Source organism: Alexandromys fortis, unplaced genomic scaffold, assembly GCF_014885135.2.
Source record: "Alexandromys fortis isolate MF-2015 unplaced genomic scaffold, M_Fortis_MF-2015_v1.1 scaffold_16, whole genome shotgun sequence".
Classification (NCBI taxonomy): Eukaryota; Metazoa; Chordata; class Mammalia; order Rodentia; family Cricetidae; genus Alexandromys; species Alexandromys fortis.
Window position 1 is genome coordinate 13,860,679 of NW_026067893.1, and position 19,763 is coordinate 13,880,441.

At 42.8% G+C, this 19,763-nt stretch overlaps 1 protein-coding gene across 1 annotated transcript in view; it reads left to right on the forward strand.

Annotated features, from left to right (window-relative positions):
• Positions 1-19,763, forward strand: part of Armh3 (armadillo like helical domain containing 3) — a 190,533-nt gene that overhangs the window by 34,390 nt on the left and 136,380 nt on the right. The window contains exons 9-15 of the mRNA XM_050146060.1: positions 4,567-4,623; positions 5,989-6,032; positions 7,289-7,349; positions 8,981-9,027; positions 9,702-9,777; positions 11,612-11,705; positions 14,753-14,854. Of these exons, the coding sequence (XP_050002017.1) occupies positions 4,567-4,623; positions 5,989-6,032; positions 7,289-7,349; positions 8,981-9,027; positions 9,702-9,777; positions 11,612-11,705; positions 14,753-14,854 (481 nt within the window). The remainder of the gene's footprint in view (positions 1-4,566; positions 4,624-5,988; positions 6,033-7,288; positions 7,350-8,980; positions 9,028-9,701; positions 9,778-11,611; positions 11,706-14,752; positions 14,855-19,763) is intronic.

The following is a 19,763-nucleotide window of genomic DNA, read 5'->3' on the forward strand; positions in this document are numbered from 1 at the left end:
TTTTTTTTTTTTTTTTTTTTTTTTTTTTTTTTTTTGTCAGGTCTTTGTTATTTAGGCCACAGGCTTGGCTGTCCTCATACTGCTGTGTAGCCTGAGCTGGCCTCTAGCTTTCAGGAGTCTTCCTGCCTCAGCCTCCCAGGTACTGTTACTACAGGCCTGTGTCATAACGTCTGCATCACTGGGTGATTTTATTCAGACAGACTGGTGGACAACTTGTTGTAATGAGGAGAGGCTGTGAGAAGGGGGTACTCTGGAGAGTCTGGGGTCTGTGCAACAACCTTGATGTGGAGGAGTTGATAATGGGGTGTAGATCTACAAATAAACATGTAATTTATCTCCAATACCTGTTTTTACTGCCAGTCTGGAGGTGCTGACATGGTAGCCATTATGATCTCTGTCATGTGTAAAAGCCAGAAAAATAGCTGAGGGAAAATGCTGAGGAAAGCTAAAGAAGTTGAGTTCCGTGTGACAGGAACACGCCGTTGTCCCTAGTGAGTACTTCACCGCTTTCTGGTGGATACAGCCATTCTGAGGCTGTGGATTGGCTGGCTTTTCTAAGTGCAAAGTGAACCCTGGCTCAGCCCAGTAGGGCCCTGAAATGTCAGCCTGAAAAATGGGACCCCCCCTAAGACTGGAGAGAATTGTATTTCAGGAGCGGGGGTGCATCTTTGTTGTGTCAGAACTGGTGGCCGTGCTTTCTTGGGGGTTTGCAGCTTTGGATAGAAGTTGCTCACTAGATGCCATTAAAGAAGCCCGATTCCAGGGGAGCAGGAAGGTCTTTGACAAGAGCATGAGGAATTCCAAAGGAGCAGAGCTAAACTAAGAGCCAGTGAAGTTTTATACAAGCCACCAGGAGAAGGGGTGCTGGGGAGGATGTTTTAGCTGCTACAGCAGTCTGTCCTGTTCCCGTAAGGCAAGCTGTGAATCTCTCTAGGAAGGAGTAAAGATGTCAGAGACTAGTTACCCAGGTACAAAATAAGTAAATATCTAGGTGGTGGAGGAACACACCTTTAGTTCCAGCACTAAGAAGCAGAGGCAGGTGGATCTCTGTGAGTTCAAGGCCACACTGGTCTACAAAGTGAGTTCCAGGACAGTCAGGCAGCCAGGGCCACACAGTGTGAGCCCTGTCTTGAAAACCAAATAAATAAATAAATAAATAAATAAATAAATAAATAAATAGCTCTGGTACACACCTTTAATCCTAGCACTCGGGGAGGTAGAGCAGGTGCAGTTCTGCAGATTGAAGTTTCTGTTCTGCCTGGTCCCGCAGCTGTTCCGTTTCAAACACATAGAGGTTTATATTAATTATAAACTGTCTGGCCTATTAGCTCAGGATTATTATTAACTAACTAACTAACTCTCTCTCTCTCTTTTTTTTTTTTTTTTTTTTTTGGTTTTTCAAGACAGGGTTTTTCTGTAGCTTTGGAGCCTTTCCTAGAACTAGCTCTTGTAGACTAGGCTGGTTTTGAACTCACAGAGATCCACCTGCCTCTGCCTCCTGAGTGCTGTGATTAAAGGCATGCACCACCACCGCCCAGCCCTTATTAACTAACTCTTACAACTTAAATTAATCCATAATCCTATCTATATTTAGCCACATGGCTTGGTACCTCTTCTCAGTACAGCATTTTCTTCTTCTTTCCTCTCTGTCTGGGTGGTGACTGCAGACAGAGCCTTTCTTCTTCCCAGAATTCTAGTCTGGTCACCCCACCTATACTTCCTGCCTGGCTACTGGCCAATCAGTGTTTTATTAAAACCAATACAAGTGACAAGTCTTTACAGGGTACAAGAGCATTATCCCGCAGCAGAGTTCTAACTTGGTCTACAGAGCACATCCCAAGGATGACAGCCAGGCCTAACACAGAGAAACTCTGACCCAAAAAACCAAATTAAATCAAATAAAAAGAAAACCAAAAAGAAATAAGGAAAGGATAGCATGTATAATTCTAGCTCATTTTAATGATGCATTCTATTTTAGAGACAAACAATGAAAAGTGACAGGTAAAACTTAGAAAGTTAGAACCCCAAAATTTAAGAACAATTAAAGAAGTATCTACAAGTATACTTAGTGGTAAAGTACTTGCTGAGTTTGAATTCTGTCTTGTGGATGAGAAGTAGATTGCTTTCCGTTTCAGAACAACCAGCATGCTGGGGTGCTAGGATGCCAGGCCAGGATATAGTGTGGGGCAATTAGAATTGTTTGTGTGTGTGTGTGGTTTTTGAGATAAGATTTTTCTGTAATAGTTCTGGCTGTCCTGGCTTCTGCTTTGTAGACCAGGCTGGATACAGCTCACAGAGAAGCCTCTGCCTCCCAAGTGCTGGGATTAAAGGCGTGCACCACCACTGTTTGAGATAGTGATCTAAACCCCATCTTTTGCTCTGAGCCTCTTGTTTCGCTAAATTAAAAAACCAAATCACACCACTTATTTGCAAGCTTTTCCTTCCTTCCTTCCTTCCTTCCTTCCTTCCTTCCTTCCTTCCTTCCTTCCTTTTTTCTTCCTTCCTTCTTTGCTTCCTTTCCTTCCTTCTTTCCTTTTCCTTCCTTCCTCCCTCTCCCTCTCTCTCTCTTTCCCTCCCTCTCGCATTCTCTCTCTTTTATTCCTTGTTTTTTTTTTTTTTTTTTGTTTGTTTGTTTTCCTTGCTCCCTTTTTCCTAAAGAACTTTCCTGGGCTAGGGAGATGGCCTAGCTGGTTAAGCACTTGTGCATAAACATGGTGGGTCTGAATGCAGTCACAGCTTTCTTGTCAAAAGGTGACATGGTGGCACACACTTGTAATCCCAGTTTGGAGAGCTGGAGACAGGAAGATCCTGGGGCTTGCTGGCCTGCCAGCTTTGCCTAGTTGGCAAGCCTCACATCCCAGGTCCCAGTGAGAAACCCAGCCAGAAGGTAAGGTGAATGATTCCTGAGGAATGATAGCGGAAGATGGCATCTGGGCTTCACATGCATGCTCACACCTCTGTGCATATATGGTAGTAACATGGTCACACAAAGTAACAGAGCTTCTCCGGTGTGTTCGATGTCATAATTTGTGTATTGTGTAATAATTAATAAGGGGAATCAAAGCATAAATCTTCTGTTTATGTTGGTCTTGGTATCTTGAGGATCCTGACTGTCACCTCACAGTGTTGTTTTGGGAAGGTGAGTGACTAATACTTGGAAAAATAATGTAAAAAAAAAATGTGCTTTGGCCAGGTAGTGGTGCATGCCTTTAATTTTTACTCTCAGGAGGCAGAGGGATAGGCAGAGGTAGAGGCAAGCAGATATCTGTAAGTTAGCTGTCAGCCTGGTCTATGTAGTAAGATGTGGGGAGGCCAAGGCTACATAGTGAGGCCCTGTCTCAAAAACAAAACAAGCCCACTTTGCTTTTTTTAATGTTGCTGTCAACATGGTAACATCTCTAGGTCAGCCATCTGCTGAGTTTCTTTTTCAAGGATCCACCTGCATCAGATCACATCAGATCATGCCTGACAGTCTGTAGCATAATAATAATAATAATAATAATAATAATAATAATAATAATAATAATGTAAAACATAATAAACATTTGTGTTGTTAAGAGAACAAAACTTTCATTTTCTGTCCCCAGTTGACTTGAAAGATGTGCTTTGAAACTTGAATGAGGTCTGTGTGAGGTATTAGCTTTTCAGTTTTGGTTTCAGGTTTCTTGAGTTTTCTTGGTAGCTGTAAACACTGCCAGCCTGAATACTTTTGTTACAAGCCCTCCTTGGGTTGGAATTAGTGCTGGATCCTCAGGAGAACTTTCCTCACATCTTGTGGATGGGATGCTTTTAAGGTGAGCAGGTCATTGACTCTCATCCCACTTTTAAGAAGTAGTCGTTTAAATATGTGCCCAGCTGAGAAGGGGTCTGGAAAAGCTCCAGTCATCTTCCAGTGCAGTAAGTGATGGGACCGTCATCAAATCCCAGTGTCCTGAGCAGATTGTTGCTTGGGTAATAACATCCTTTTCTGCAGTACCCCCTGCAGTGTTATTTGGGTATCAGATCTCCATAAATGGCCTCTCTGACTGTTAAGCAGCTGCCATTTCCCACCCCTGAGGTGGCTTTGTTTTCCGGGTGGGTGAATCAGTCCTTGCATGTAGTTTTGAAATGGTTAGAGAGCCTTTGGGATGAGTGTGTAAGTTAGCAACTTACAAATATGTGTCTTAAGGGAAAGAAGGTTTTATTTCTCTCAAAAGACCACTATCCCTACGGACTCATAGGACAGGACAAATTGAGTTTTCAGAGTATTCACTTCTTAGAAGAAGGAAAAACAGGAGAGGTAAATGAACATAAACATGAGCTAATTCAACATCAAGGAAAATGTAGGTAGAGTGGAACTGACATTTGTGTGTGTGTGTGCAGACGTGCACTTGACAGATACCCATGTGAGATGAGAGAGTCACTGGAAGTAGGGGCTGTCAGCAGGCAAGATGCCTTGGGTTTGGATGTTGGGAGCATCGCTGTGGAAATAGGGCTTGCAGAAGCATTTTGTTATCCCTTTCTTAATCAGCTAACAGCCTTTCTCAGCTTGGTGGCATTCACTTTCACTCTTTTCTCTTCCTGCAGTCGGTGAACCCTTATATCGTGAAGCTGTCCATTGTGGATGATGAAGCTACGCTGAATGTGAGTCTCTGGGTTCTTGAGTGTTGGTGCTGTCTCATTTGTGGTGGCCTTATTTTCAGTGGACTCTAAGCAGAGAGAAGCTGCTGAGTGGCGCACACCTTTAATCCCAGCACTGGGGAGTCAGAGGCAGGAGGATTTCTATGAGTCTAAGGCCAGCCTGATCTACAGAGTGAGTTCCAGGATAGCCAGAAACATTACACAGAAAAACCCTGTCTCAAAACAACAACAACAAAAACAAAAACAAGAGAGAGAAGCTGGGGTAGTGGTGCTTGTAATGGAAACTGGTCAGAAAGTGCGGCCTGTCTCAGAAGAAAAAGGTCTGGGGATAGAACTTACAAATTTTGGGTTCAATTTCCAGTGTATAATAAACAGATAAAAAATGAATCCGAAGCTTATTGGTGGTAGTGCACACCTTTAATCCCAGCACTGGGAAGTCAGAGACAGGTGGATCTCTGTGAGTTTGAGGTCAGTTTGGTCTACAGAGTTCCAGGACAGCCAGGGCTACACAGAGAAACCTTCTCTCCAGAGAAAGAAAGAAACAAACAACCGCCCTGCCCCCCCCCCCAAAAAAAAATCCCAGAAAGCAGAGTACTTTATCATGAGTTTGGTTTTTGTTTTTCGAGTCCCACTGTGTAGTCCAAGCTGGCCTTAAATTCCTAGTCCTCCTGTTCCAGCCTCTTCAGTGCTGGGATTACCAGTGTATGGCCTCCTGTGGCACCGTATGTGTTGCCTGGTGTCTGAAAAGGCCGGAGGGCGGCATCAGATTTCCTGGAACTGGAGTTAGAGTGGTTTGAGCCTCCTGGTGGGTGCTGGGAACTGAACCCGCGCAGTGAGTGCTCCTTATCCCCCTGCCACCTCTCCAGCCCTGAGCTTCCTGTGTGCAGAAAAGGCTTGTACTACTCACAGCCTGACTGGGAAGCTGAAACATTAAGGGTTTATGCTATATGTGTCCTGAAAATTTTGCAAAGGGACTTCTGCTTTCTGACTGTAGGGAGAAAAGGATGGCCAGTATTTGACTTTCTCTCCTTATCCTCTAATTTTGTTGTTGTTGTTGTTTTGTTTTTTGAGATAGGGTTTCTCTGTGTAATAGTCCTAGCTGTTTTATAATTCGCTTTGTAGACCCGGCTGGCCTTGGATTCATAGAGATTCAACTGCCTCTGCCTCCTGAGTGCTGGGAGGCCTGTGCCATCCCTCCCCCAACCCCAGCAGAATTTCTGTTCTTGAAGGCAGCTTTCTGGTGGAGCTTCCTGGGTATAGACTTTAGGGTTTATGTTCTCCCTGGCTGGGCTGTAGCTGAGCTGTAGCAATGCCACCAGCACCTAGGGCTCCTTGCTTGTTTCAGCTGTGCTGTGTTTTCTCTTCCAGGGAATGGGGCTTGTGATCACTCAGGCTTTGTCTGAGTACAATAGGTGAGTCTACTTCTCCGCAGGGGAAAAGGCTATTTCTCTTGAACTGGGCGAGTAGGGAGGAGGTTCATTAGAATTCATAGATAAAAATTCCTAGCCTATCCCAAAGCATAGTTAGAGATCTGGCTAAAGGTCTGGCGCGTGCAGATGCACCTGCTCAGCCTGCTGGTATCCGTGGGGCTTTGTTTCCTCTCTGGGAAAAGCGGCCCTCAAGTTAATGCCCACCTTTAGTTTAAACAATTAGGCACATTCTCTTTCAGTCTTGGTGTTTGTTACAGAGCATTTCATTAGCTCTTTAGCTACAGAGCAGCCTTTCCTTTTTGTCCAGTGAGCCTCATAAATACCATTTTCTATGTAAGAAAGCTCGTGAAAACCACTTTAAAACTCATTTTGTTGTTGTCTGTTTGTTTTTGAGACAGGGTTTCTTTGTTTAGCCCTGGCTGTCCTGAAAATTGCTCTGAAGACCAGACCAGGGTAACCGCAAACCTTGAGATCCACCTGTCTTTTTTTCTGAGTGTTGGGATTAAAGGTGTGCACCACCAAGCCTGGCTAAAATTCTTTAAAAGAATAGAAAAGAAAAAGCATATTGAGTTAGGTCTTATTTAACAGATTTGCAATGTTTCTTTCTTCCCCTGGGGATTGAACCCAGGGCCTTATGCAAGCTAAGAACAACCTCTGTTACTGAGTTACACTCATGAACCAACTGTTTCTTTTTCATTAGTGGTTTAACTTCCTAAAGTCCTTGTTTAGTCTCTTAAATTGATTCTTGCTTTTCTTCATCCCATGGATGGGGAAGGATTTGGCATTCCATGAATGGAAACCAGGAATCTGTAATCCCACTAAGGGCCAGCCCGTATGTCCCTTCTCCACAAATGTTTTAGCTCTTCAACTTTCTTTCTCCTTCAAACAAACAAGGTTTTCACTGTCACAGCCTGAAAGAATTTTCACTGCCACACTTTTCAAGCAATCATCTGTTTGGGAAATAACTAGATCAGCCATATGCTAGAGGAATTTCACACTTTGCAGCTTGCTTTCTAAGTCTCTCCCAAAGTAGCCAGGCATTTTGGTACACACTCCCTCCAGAGCAGATGGGTGCTCTCAGCTTGCGGGGGACTGCCGTGGCTAGAGCGTCATCCTGCTTTAGTTCTGGAGTCAGACGTTCTGAGAGTACGCTGCCCTGATTACCTAGAATGTCAGGGTTGAATATATACTTGGTAAAAAAAAATTCCTGAAGTTTAATTTGGCTATTTTTTTTTTAGGCAGTATAAAGACAAGGAAGAAGAACACCAGAGTGGTTTTTTCTCTGCTTTAACAAATATGGTAAGTTCTACTTGTGCTTTTTCTCTTCCTGTTGAGAAGTACAGGAAGCCTTCAGGGGTAGGCATATTTAGGCTCAGTTTGGATATGTTTGAAATAATGGTAGCTGGGACTGCAAGGCCAATTTTTTTGTTACATAGAGAGGCTCTGTCTCAAAGTAGAAACAACAACAAAAGAATTGACCTTGTAGTCCTAGCTACTTGGTAAGATGAGGAGAATTACTTGAACCTACATATGCAAGACCAACTTGGGCAACATAGTCAAGAATCCATTTCAAGAATGAGTTGGCTCTGATTGGAGGCTGACTGTAGAACACAGGCTAGAAGGGAGTCCTCCCCAGTGGCCTTTTGTAGTCTTCTGTAGCCACATGATCCCTAGTGACTGGATCAGGTTTGTCACTCCCATGCTTAGTTTACGTGGTGCTGAGGATTGAAGCTGAGCTTGGAAATGCTAGGCAAGCACTGAAACCACAGGCTGGCACTGAAGGCATTCACTACCACCTCCTGGCTATAAGAGAAATCTTAAAAGAAGATAAAGAAAGTTAAAAAGTGTAAAAAGGAAAAAGAGAAAGGGAGATATACAAGTCTAGTGGATCCTAAAATGTAGGCAAAATTGGAACCCATCTTTGTGGGGGGGCATTAGTGTTCAAGCGCCCTAGAGCTGAGACAGCTTCTTGCACAGAACAACTGTTTCTCTCACCCCAGGCAGTTTTTCTCCTGGTGCCTGTGCATTCTTACCCTTTTTCTTCTTAGAGCCTGATTTTAAAAGAATCTTATAACTCTGAGACATAAGTCACTGAAGTGTTTCAGAGGCTATGAAACATGAATTTTATATTGATATTTGATTATGTGAATTAGATATATAGTTCTCAGACATCTTCAAAATTTTTTTAAGGTGGAGTATTTTGAAACCCAGGTTGGCATTGAACTTGTTATGTAGCTGAGGATGATTTTGAACTCCTGATCCTTCTTCTACTTCTCAAGCACTTAATTTGCAGGTGTGCACCACCACATCTGACTTCTGGAATCACATGTATTAAAGGCAACTTGTGCCAGGTGTTTATTTGCCATCCTTGACAGTATGTAAGCTCAAACCCTGTGATCTGAAAGGAGAACAGGTTTTACATCAACAGTTCTAGCTGGTTGATAGCAGTCCTCTCTCTCTGAAGTTTAAAAAATTATTTTTCTTTTATTCCTTTTGAGACAAGTTTTTGACACTATAGCTCAGGTCGGCCCCTACATAGTCTATGTAGCCCAGACTAACCTTGAACTTGTGATTTTGGGATTGTAGTTGTAGGTATCAGGATAAGCTTGAAGTTCTCTGTGGGTCAGTTCTGATTGCACATATGCAGTTTCCAGGAAACATGCCGTGGTTAGAATATTTAGGCTGACATCTACCTTGTCATTGTTACTAAACTTACACATTGAAAGCCTAGATGATGCAATAGGAGTCTCATTATTTCATTTATTATTGGTAAGTCTTTTACAGTTTTCAAAGTGGACTGGTTTTTGTGTGTCACTGGTGGTCCTGAGTTCCTTGTTTGCTACTAGAAGCAATGGTTTTTCACTGGTTAAGCCCAGAGCCTCTCTCTTGGCCTCCTGTGTACAATCTGTGCTTCCTCCTTCCGTCCACAGGTGGGCAGCATGTTCATAGCAGATGCCCCTGAGAAGATCTCCGTACAGTAAGTACTTGGGCGTTATGTGTGCTCTCTTGCTGACTCGAGAGCACAGAGCAGAAAGTGTCACCTCCTCGCAACCTTTTATAGATTACAACCTTTTAAAATGTTTCATGGGTTCTTGGAGATCTCTACTTTAGAGGCGTTGATAGAGCGTCTGCTTAATGTCCTTAAATAAACTGGGTGTGATTGGCATATGCCTGTTATCCCAGCACTCCTGAGGTGCAGATGGGAGGATCAGATGTTTACCCTAACCCTCTGCTACATAGTGAGCTGAGGCCAATCTGCGCAACATGAGACCCTGCCTTAAAGAAAAAATAAATAAAGTTTTTGAGACATGATCTTGCCTTGCGTAGTCCTGGCTGCCCTGGAACTCTCTGTGCAGATCCTGGCTGGCCTTGAGTTTGTGGTAATCCTGTTACCTCTGCCTACAGAGCATTAGGTCATTAGGTCACCATTACTAGCTCTGTCTCCCAAGTGCATTGACTGAAATGCCTAAGGGCTGGGTGTCAACCCTCAGGTTTAGCTGGGTAGGGGCTGGAAGAATTGGCCTTTAACCTGTGCTCTTTTGCACGTGTCCAAAGGTAAATAGAGGGATTGACAGTGAGGAGCTCTTGATGGTTGTGTTTTACATTCTTTACTCTTTAAGAAGGAATCTGATTTGTTCTCTTTTTCCTTAGAACCAATGAGGCCATTCTTCTGGCACTTTATGAAGCTGTCCATTTAAATCGAAACTTCATCACAGTATTAGCTCAGGTTGGTTATCTTTTTCTTTTTTTGAGATATATTTTATTTGTTATGTATATACAGTGCTGTGTCTGAATGTTTGCCTGTAGCCAGAAGAGGGTATCAGATCTCATTACAGATGGTTGTGAGTCACCATGTGATTGCTGGGAATTGAACTCAGGACTTCTGGAAGTCAATGCTCCTAACCTCTGAGCCATCTCTCCAGTTCCTTCGGGTTGGTTCTCTTAAAAGTCCAAATACTGGCTGGGTGTGGTGGCCTGTACCTTAATACTAGCACTGGGGAGAGAAGCAGGTGTGTCTCTATGAGTTCAAGTATAGCCTGGGCTGTACATCCAGTTCCAGGCCAGCCAAGGCTGCAAAGTGAGACACTCCCCAGCTCCCCAATCCTTTTCTCTCTCAAATTTCATTTTATTTATCTTTTGTTTTTATGATATTGTAGGATTAAATCCAGGACCTTGTACATATTAGGCCACCTGTCTCTGCTTCCTGAATTCTGGGATTAAAAGTTTATGCTACCATGCCTTTGTGTATGTTTCTTTTAAAAAAATCTACTAGTAGAATTTTAAGTAAAAAGTAAGGCCATGTTTTGAAAACAATATGCTGTTTTGGGGTATGTTTTGAACTCTTACTAGTTTTCATAAGATAATTAGAAAGTTTGCTATTTTCACCAAGTTTCTTGTCTGTCTATCAAATTCCATAACTGACTCAAGAAGAGGTGGGGAAGGTAAAGGACTGGCAAAGCTGTTGAAAACAGAAAGGGCTGGGGCAGGAGTGATGGCTCATCAGTTGAAAGCACTGGCTGCTGTTGCAAAAGACCCAGGTTCAATTCCCAGCACCTGCATGGCAGCTCACAACTGTCTTTTAACTCCAAGATCTGGCACACTCACACAGACATACTTGCAGGCAAACACCAATGCACATAAAATAGTAATTAATAAAAAAGAAAAGAAAGGAGAGTGGATTCTAAAAAGAGCGACTCTTGAGCTTCCTTCTCCCAGTAGACGTGGCAGTAGCTGAGGAAAACCAAGGACACGGGGGTCACCTACATTGTCCATGCTAGATTTTTGCCTCTGCCTTTGCACTGTACATATTCTTGCATGGTTTTTCCTTACACTTTGTGTGTGTGTGTGTGTGTGTGTGTGTGTGTGTGTGTGTGTGTGTTGGGGGTGTTAGTGTAGAGTTCAGAGAATAACTGGATAACTTTTGGAAGTTGGTTGTAGGGGGGATGGGAGAGGCAGGGAGGGGAGCAGAGAAAAATGTAGAGCTCAATAAAAATCAATAAAAAATCAGGATGAAAAAAATCCTGAAACTTCATATTCTTAAAAAAAAAAGGAAGTTGGTTCTATCCTTCTACCATATGGATCCTAGGTACCAAATTCAGGTCATCAACTTGGCAATAAGTACCTTACCCTCTGAGCTATCTTGCTAGTCTACATGCTCTTTTATTTTATTTATTTATTTTTCTTTTATGGTAAGGCTGTTATTAGCCTAGCTCCTTTTATGGTTCCTAGTATCCCCTTAGTTTACCTATATCTGTTTGTCAGTTCTGTAGTCATGAAAATAGTTCATACATCTGAATAATTTATTGGTTTTTTAAATATGAGGCTTTACAGAAAAATTTGTGTAATGGAACCCAAATTTCATAATGAAAATTAATCCACAGCATTTCTTCCTAGAGCTTAGCAGGCATCCATAGGTTTTAAGCATTCAGGGCACCAAATGCAGGTCCTCAGTGAGCTTGGTAGTCTCATTTTGATCCTGGAAAGCCAGGGAGCATGCTTAGTGGAGGATACTTAAAGGGAACTATATTTTCTGTTTTCTTACCCATCTGTTCCTCTTTCAGAGCCACCCAGAAATGGGGTTGGTGACAACCCCTGTCAGTCCTACTCCAACAGCCCCAGTCACACCACTTGGGACCACTCCACCCTCCTCTGATGGTGAGGCCACCACTTTTATTGTGTTTTTGGTTAAATATGAGTTTAGATCTTTCTTTTTCTTGTTTTTTTTTCCCTCCCTCCCTCCCTCCCTCCCTTCTTTCCTCTTTAGTTTTTAGAGACAAGGTTTCTTTGTGTAGCCCTGACTGCCCTGGAACTCCCACTGTAGACCAGGCTGGCCTTAAACACAGAAATCTGTCTGCCTCCTGAGTGGTGGGATTAAAGGCATGTACCACCCATTGCCTGGCTGATTCTAGATCTTTCAGTGCTAAGCACAGCTGTATTGAGCAAAGAATACATTTGTTAATTCTTTTAATTTGTTTGAGTGGGTAATTAATGTTGGTACACATCTGTAATCCCAGCTACTTGGAGGCTGAGGTAGAAAGATTACAAATTCAAGGCCTGCTTGGTCTGCCTAATGAGTTAAAGGCCAACCTGGTCAATTTATTGTGGCCCTGTCTCAAGTTTTAAAATGAGATGAGGATATGACTTGCCCAGCATGCATGAGCCCTGCGTGATGGGGGAGAGTCTTCTCTTTTGTGTTGATTTCATTGGCCCTTTAATAGGACAGAAAATTAGGTAGGCAGAGTAGACAGAACAAAATGCTGGGAGAAAGAAGCTGAGTCAGTCAGTCGCCATGATTCTCCGACCCCAGCCGGACAGGGTTTCTTTGTGTAGCCCTGTCAGTCCTGGAACTCACTCTGTAGACCAGGCTGGCCTTGAACTCACAGAGATCCTCCTGCCTCTGGCTCCCTAGTGCTGGGATTAAAGGTGTGCACCACCACATTTTTATGTGGCCCTGAGCATTCGAATTTTAATGCAGTATAAGCAGCAGAGAAGTATGGCAAGGAACTGTCATTGATCTTCAGATCTATGACAGCAAATTGGGGCTTTTTAGAATTGAAAGCCAAATTCCAAAATATCTTAATGAGAAGAAGCATAGTGAGGATTGCCTACTTGTCTGTTTATTCAGGTCACTGCTAAGCCAATGGAAACACTGTACTTTCTCTTAAGGATGGAGCTTGCCTAGTTACCATGGATATCCAAAGCCATAAATGTATGTTTGTGAGTGTGTGTGTTCTCAGTTCCATGTGATGTTGGGGCTTGGATGCTTCAGAGAACTGCCTTTCAGCTGTTGATTGTGAACATTTCACCCACACCCTTGATTATGCAATGGCAGGATTTGTGCTTACCTACAACCGCTGAGCTTTTAGCCTGCTCCATGGGAACAAGTCAGCCCACTTTCAGATGACTGTCTCTCTTGACAAAAGCTCCCGAGAAACATTATAAAGGCAGCGTTAAGGAGCGATGCTTGCTTACGAGGGAGATTTTACACTGTGAGGGATTTGATTCTGCCTTTTTATTTTTTTCTTCTAACTCATTTCCTTACTGTAGGGGTCCTAAGTATTGTAGCCTTATTTTCAATTTTTGTTTTTTAATTACAGTGCTGCTCTGTAGCCCAGTTATATTTAAGGTATGTCACTGGTGCTATTATTTTTAAAAGCCAGCAGTTAGCTGTAACATTTGTTCGCAGCTCAGACTTGACATTTGACAACTCCGCCTTGGCATGAGAGGACTTTCTGGTAAACTAAAAATATATATAGTTCTATATTTCTACATATTATGTAAGATAGTTTTCTAGTTATCACTGTGCGTGAGTGGGCTAAAACTTCCACTTACCAGTTAGATAACAAAGGAGTGATTATGGGTTCTGAGTTCAGAATGGCTGTGGCTTGAAATGACAGCCTATGAGACCGTTTAGGTTTGTTGTTTTTGAGACAGGGTCTTATCTATAGCCCAGTCTGACCAGGGCATCTGTTAGTGTTTCAATATAAAAATAAACTTATCTTTTTTATTTGTTCTTGGGGGCCAAATTATGGGAAAACAGCCAAGATTTGGGCATGCTAATTTCTTCTCATAAGGCTTTTTGCTATGTATTGTGGAACCATAATGTACAGTGTTTCCCATTGTTAATAAATGTCCTTTGCATGCATTGTAATAACTCCAGAGGGATCCATTATAGTCATGAATATATATTATGACTAATGTCCCAAACTTAGAAGTGTGTTCATAGTTTAAAATACAGCCAAATGCTATAGATTTTCAAATGTCACTGGGCCATCATGAGGCTCTTTTTGTGTATGTGTTATGTTTTAGACACTGTTAAAGCACTAAGTGGTTGACTAATTCTATTATTTTATTTTTTTTTATTTATTTTTTTGAGACAGGGTTTCTCTGTAGCTTTGGAGCCTGTCCTGGAACTAACTCTTTTAGATCAGGCTGGCCTCGAACTCACAGAGATCCGCCTGCCTCTGCCTCCCAAGTGCCACCACCGCCCAGCTGACTGACTCTAATTTAACATCTTTAAATCCAAGTGAAAGCTGTTGTGCTTGGGTTGATTCTGATCCCCACTGTGCACTGGGGCCAGGACAGTGGACCGAAGGATCTTCTAGAAGCAGAGACTAGACATCAGTGATGTGCCCTGTTTTCTCTCTGCTGTTGCATTTCAGGTTCCTTTTCACGGGGAAGGACTAAGGGGTAGAATTCGCACATAGTTCTGCCTCAACTTTCGCTCCTTTCATCTTGGGTACTTTTAGTGTAAGGGCTTGTTCTCATACTGAGCAAATTTCTCCTTATTAGGAAGAATTCTTCCTTTATTTTAAGTAAGAGACTCGTCAAAGCAGGCTCATTTATATTCAGTATAACTTTTTCCTTGAGTTAGAAATGACAGTGCCTCTAAGAAGGACCTTGAACTTGATTACTTGTGGCTGGAATAGAATTACATCCTTTTCTAGTGTATTAGAAGAAAAACTCTTTCTGGATTGACCCTAGATGAAAAAGAAGGTTGGCAGGTTTTGGGGAGCATGGGGCACAGGAGTTCAAGAGGCCTAGTGAGAGTAGATAGAAGTTTTATGGAAAGTACTTGGTCCTCCTTCTGTCGTGGGAAAAGCTTATTTAGTCATTTTTTTGCCTGCTGGCAAATTGGCTATGTGGGTAGAGTGTTAGGTGGAATATGTTATGGGCTAAGTGTTTTATTTGTTCTATTCCAGTTATAAGTTCTGTGGAACTCTCACTGGATGCAGATGTACAGACCAGTAACCTACTGATAACCTTCTTAAAGTATAGCTCGATTGTCATGCAGGACACTAAAGGTAAGACATGTTGTCTTGGAGGCATGCCTAACGTCAAAGAGTAGTGGCTGAATTTTGAGGCTTTCTTCTGTGTCCTATTGGGGCCTCCTGGGCAGGTGATGGACCTGGGCTCTGGAAAACAGTGATTTCTCACTGCCGGGTGACAGTTAGATGGTGTTGGGAAAACCTGAAGTTGGAGGAGAGGGCTTCAATATAGAAAAGGAAAAAAAGTTGATCCCTACAAGAATTAGCAGGTGTGCTTAGGAGGTCTTGGTGTGGATGCACACTCTTCTGTGGGAGTTCTTTGAGGTTAGCACCCCTCAGGGGATTCCCTTCTGAGGATGCACACTGGGAGCATCGACTTGTGGTGAGAGTCAGGGGTCTCGGGGGGCTGTGCTGCTTATCGCTTAAAGTAGACAAGCCGCTGACCCCAGACAGTGCACAGAGGGAGAGAACTGAGCTGGGGCCTTTGAGCTCCTGGACCACAGAGTAACACCGGCACGCCCACGGGTCTGGAGCAGTGCTTTTCCTTTCCGATTTCATTTTGCTGCAACTCTCTTTCTCTTTTTGGTTCTGATTTTTGTCTTTTGTTGTGGTTTTGAGACAAATTGAGATCTATCTGTCTGTCTGTCTTTCTATCTATCTATGTTCAGTGGTGACCACCTGCATCCCACTGACATTCTGTTCTGTCTCGTCTGCCTTAAGTTCCTTTTTGTGTCCTCGTTGTTTTGGCTGTGACACTTTAAAGAACACTGCAGGTATCGCTAGTTCACAAAGTTCACTTTGCCTGCACCTCCAGAAATCAAAAACACTTTCCCAGGTAGCTAAAATGTCATTATTATATCTACAAAACCCCAAAACGGCTCTCTAAGAGTGTGTGAGATTTAGTTCCTATTGAAGTTTCTTCAGTTACCCTCAAATCTCTTCCTTCTTTTTACAGAACGGACAGCATCATACATTTAGACAATGAACTTTAGTAGCTTTTTAAGTAGATTTAAATTTTCTTCATTTTTTTTTTTTAAATTCTGACACAGGGACTCACTGTTTAGCCCTGTGTGGCCTGGCACTCACTGTGTAGACCTGCCTGGCCTTGAACTCTCAATTCACTGTCTCAGCCTTTGTACTTGTGGGATTAAAGCATGTACCACCATGCCCAGTCCTGATCTTTGATCTTTTTTCTCCCACTGAAAGCCTCTTCCCAACAAGTTCCCATCCCAATTTCTTGTTTTGATGATTGATTTATTTATAGATAGGAGTGTTTTGTCTTTAGGTATGCATGCCAGAAAAGGGCATCATATCCCATGGGGCTACAGTTAGAGAGAAGTTTGTGAGCCACCCTATTGCTGCTAGGAATTGAACTCAGGACCCCTGGAAGAGTAGCCAGTGCTCTTAACTGCTAAGCCATCTCTCCCCACCCCAATATACCTTTTACCCCAATACTACTTTCTTTCTTTTTTTAATTTGGGTTTTGACATTTTATTTTTATTGATGCTAAGTGACCTTAAGATATGGTTTATAAGTTTTTGGCCTTTTTGAAAGAACTGGCTAGCCCTGAAAATAGAGATTTTTTTTTCCTTTTGGTTTTCAAGACAGGATTTCTCTGTAGCTTTGGAGCCTGTCCTGGAATTAACTCTTGTAGACCAGACTGACCTCCAACTCACAGAGATCCCTGCCTCTGCCTCCTGAGTGCTGGGATTAAAGGCGTGCGCCACCACCACCCGTCCCAGTACTACTTTCTTTTTTTTTTTTTTAAATATTTATTTATTTATTTATTTATTTATTTATTTATTATGTATACAATATTCTGTCTGTGTCTATGTCTGCAGGCCAGAAGAGGGCACCAAACCCCATTACAGATGGTTGTGAGCCACCATGTGGTTGCTGGAAATTGAACTCAGGACCTTTGGAAGAGCAGGCAATGTTCTTAACCTCTGAGCCATCTTTCCAGCCCCCAGTACTACTTTCATGACTCCTTTTTGTGTGTGGCCTACTGAGTTTAAATACTGTTTGGTTTTATGTTCACGTGTATGTGTGCCTGAGCGCATGCTTATGAACCACATGTGTAGTGTAGCAGCCTGTGGAGGTTGGGAGGTATTGGGTCTCCTGGAGCTGGAGTTATGAAGAACACTTTTGAGCTGTCTGTCAGTGCTGGGAACTGAACCAAGGTCATGTCTTCTGAAAGAACAATGATTGTTGAGACCATCTGTAGCACCTCCTGAGTTTAATTACAAGTTTCTTGCTCAGTGTGGGTGGGAGGCTATTTTCTGGAGCAAGAGTAACTTATCCATAGCTACACTACTAAAGAAAATGACATTCCTCCCCAAGTAGCTGTTAATCGCCAGTAGTCTCAGAAGGGAGGATGGGTCCTCAGGTGAATTTTTATTTTTTTTGTTTTTGTTTTTTTGAGACAGGGTTTCTCTGTGGTTTTGGAGCCTGTCCTGGAACTAGCTCTTGTAGACCAGGCTGGTCTCGAACTCACAGAGATCCGCCTGCCTCTGCCTCCCAAGTGCTGGGATTAAAGGCGTAAGCCACCACCCGCCCGGCCTCAGGTGAAATGTTGATACCCAATATTGGGTAGGTCTTGTATATGTAACCCCACATACAGTGATTTCATGGGTGTAATTGCTGTGTCATATCCAGAAGCCACTTTTTTTGCCGCGTGACTATCTTCTGGCTCTTACATTCTTTTTGTTCCCTCTTCTCTGACGTTTCCTAGGCCTTGGAGCAGGTGATAAAGCCGTCCCATTTAAGGTCAAGTATTCTACCATTACTTAGTTTTGATGCTTTGACAGTTACTGGTTTCTGCATAAGCCATGGTGTTTTAGTTAGGGTTTCTATTTCTGTGAAGAAACAACATGACCACGGCAGCTCTTATAAAGAAAAACATTTTTTTTTTTTCAAAGACAGGGTTTCTCCCTGGCTATCCTGGAACTTACTTTGTAGACCAGGCTGGCCTCAAACTCACAGAGACCTGCCTGCCTCTGCCTCCCAAGTGTTGGGATTAAAGGTGTACACCACCACTACCCAGCCAAAGGAAAACATTTCTTTGGGGCTGGCTTACAGTTCAGAGGTTTAATCTATTGTCATGGTGGAAAGCATGGAGGCATGCAGGCAGACATGGTGCTGGGGAAGTACCTGAGAGTTCTACATCTGGATCTGCAGGCAACAGGAAGAAAGAGGGAGACACTGGGATTGGCCTGACCATCTAAAATCTCAAAGCCCACCCCAGTAACACACTTCCTCCAATAAGACCACACCCACTCTAACACCTCTTAATAGTGCCACTCCGTGTGGGCCAATGGGAGCCATTTTCATTCAGACTACTACCACAGCCTGTTGCTTTAAAAAGCTTCTCTCTCCTTTCTCTTCCTCTCTCTTCCCTGCTTTCTCTCTCTTGGTTTCTTTCTTTGTCTCTGGTATCCTAGGTTGGTCTTCTATTTGTTCTGTTGTAGAGGCTAGCCTTGAACTCTTTTTTTTTAAAATATTTATTTCTTTAGTATACAATATTCTTTCTGCGTGTATGCCTGAAGGCCAGAAGAGGGCACCAGACCTCATTACAGATGGTTGTGAGCCACCATGTGGTTGCTGGGAATTGAACTCAGGACCTTTGGAAGAGCAGGCAATGCTCTTAACCACTGAGCCATCTCTCCAGCCCCCTAGCCTTGAATTCTTGATCCTCCTGTCTGTTTACAAGTATTGGAATTACATATGTGTACTACCATGCCCACTTGAGTTATTAACTTATAGTCTATGAATAACTTCATATTTCCATATATTGTAAGTCAATTTTATTGTAGGACCAAAAATTGTTAAAAATGGATTGTTTTTGCTGCCTTACTTTATGTGAGGAGAGTGTCCTAAGAGCCTCTGAGGTGGGCTTAGGCTCCTTTTGGCATGATTTTTACTTCAGAAGGCTTTTGTTTGCCAAGTGAGCAGGTTTCTGTTGTGAGGGTTTTCAAGAGCTCTGGAAAGGAAGGAATGAAGGCTCAGGAGCTCTGGAGTGAGGAGGAAACACTGAAAGACAGAGATTGGAAAGCTGAAAGAGCAATATGGGAAACTAAGACTTGCCAGAGCCGAAAGGAGCCTGGGTGTATGAGTCTAAGTGTGCTGTGTTCATACACTGTGTGAGCTATTATTGGAGAGCTCCGCCTTGGAAACTTAGGCATTTCCTCTTGTATCACGTGTTACTCTTTGAAGAGTAAGTGCTACTACATAGGGTTAACTCCATGCAGCTATTACAGGTCACCATCTTCTAACATAGAACATAGGGTTAACTCCATGCAAGTATTCCAGGTCACCAACTCCTAACAGAACAGTCCATTGGGAACTGCTGAGGTGACTGGTTCTCTGAGACTTGGCAAGAGAGATCTGGCAGGCAAGGATAACAAGACTCTAGTGTATCTGAGTTTCCTGAGGCTATTGCTTCTGTATGGAAATGGGTAGCCTGTTCCTTTCTCTACAAATATTGCAACAACTACAGCAGAAAGAAATTGTATGGATGTGACCCAGAAAAATGAACTTTTAAGCTTTGCTTGATATAACACAGTGAATTGAGGCTCTTGGAATGCATTTTTAGCTCTAACAGTTATGTAAACCTCTGTCCTGGTCACTTCAGGTTCATAAATACAAGTCCAAATTATAGACTAAGTAATAGCCAGTACGTATGGTCACAGTGTCTGTAGACTGCAATATATTTTTGCCAGTGGGAGGTCTAAATATGGCAAGGGCAAGGTTAGGTATGCAGAATAGTTTATTTAAAAAAAATGACTGTTCCATGGCTTCATTTGCCCATCTCTTCCCCTGTCTTAACCTAAGACTTGCTGTGCTACGCCCTGGCTACAGGATCTCATGATCATTGTGTGTGTGTGTGTGTGTGTGTGTGTGTGTATTTTGTGTTCTGGGAATGGAACCTAGAGCCTTATCCATGGTG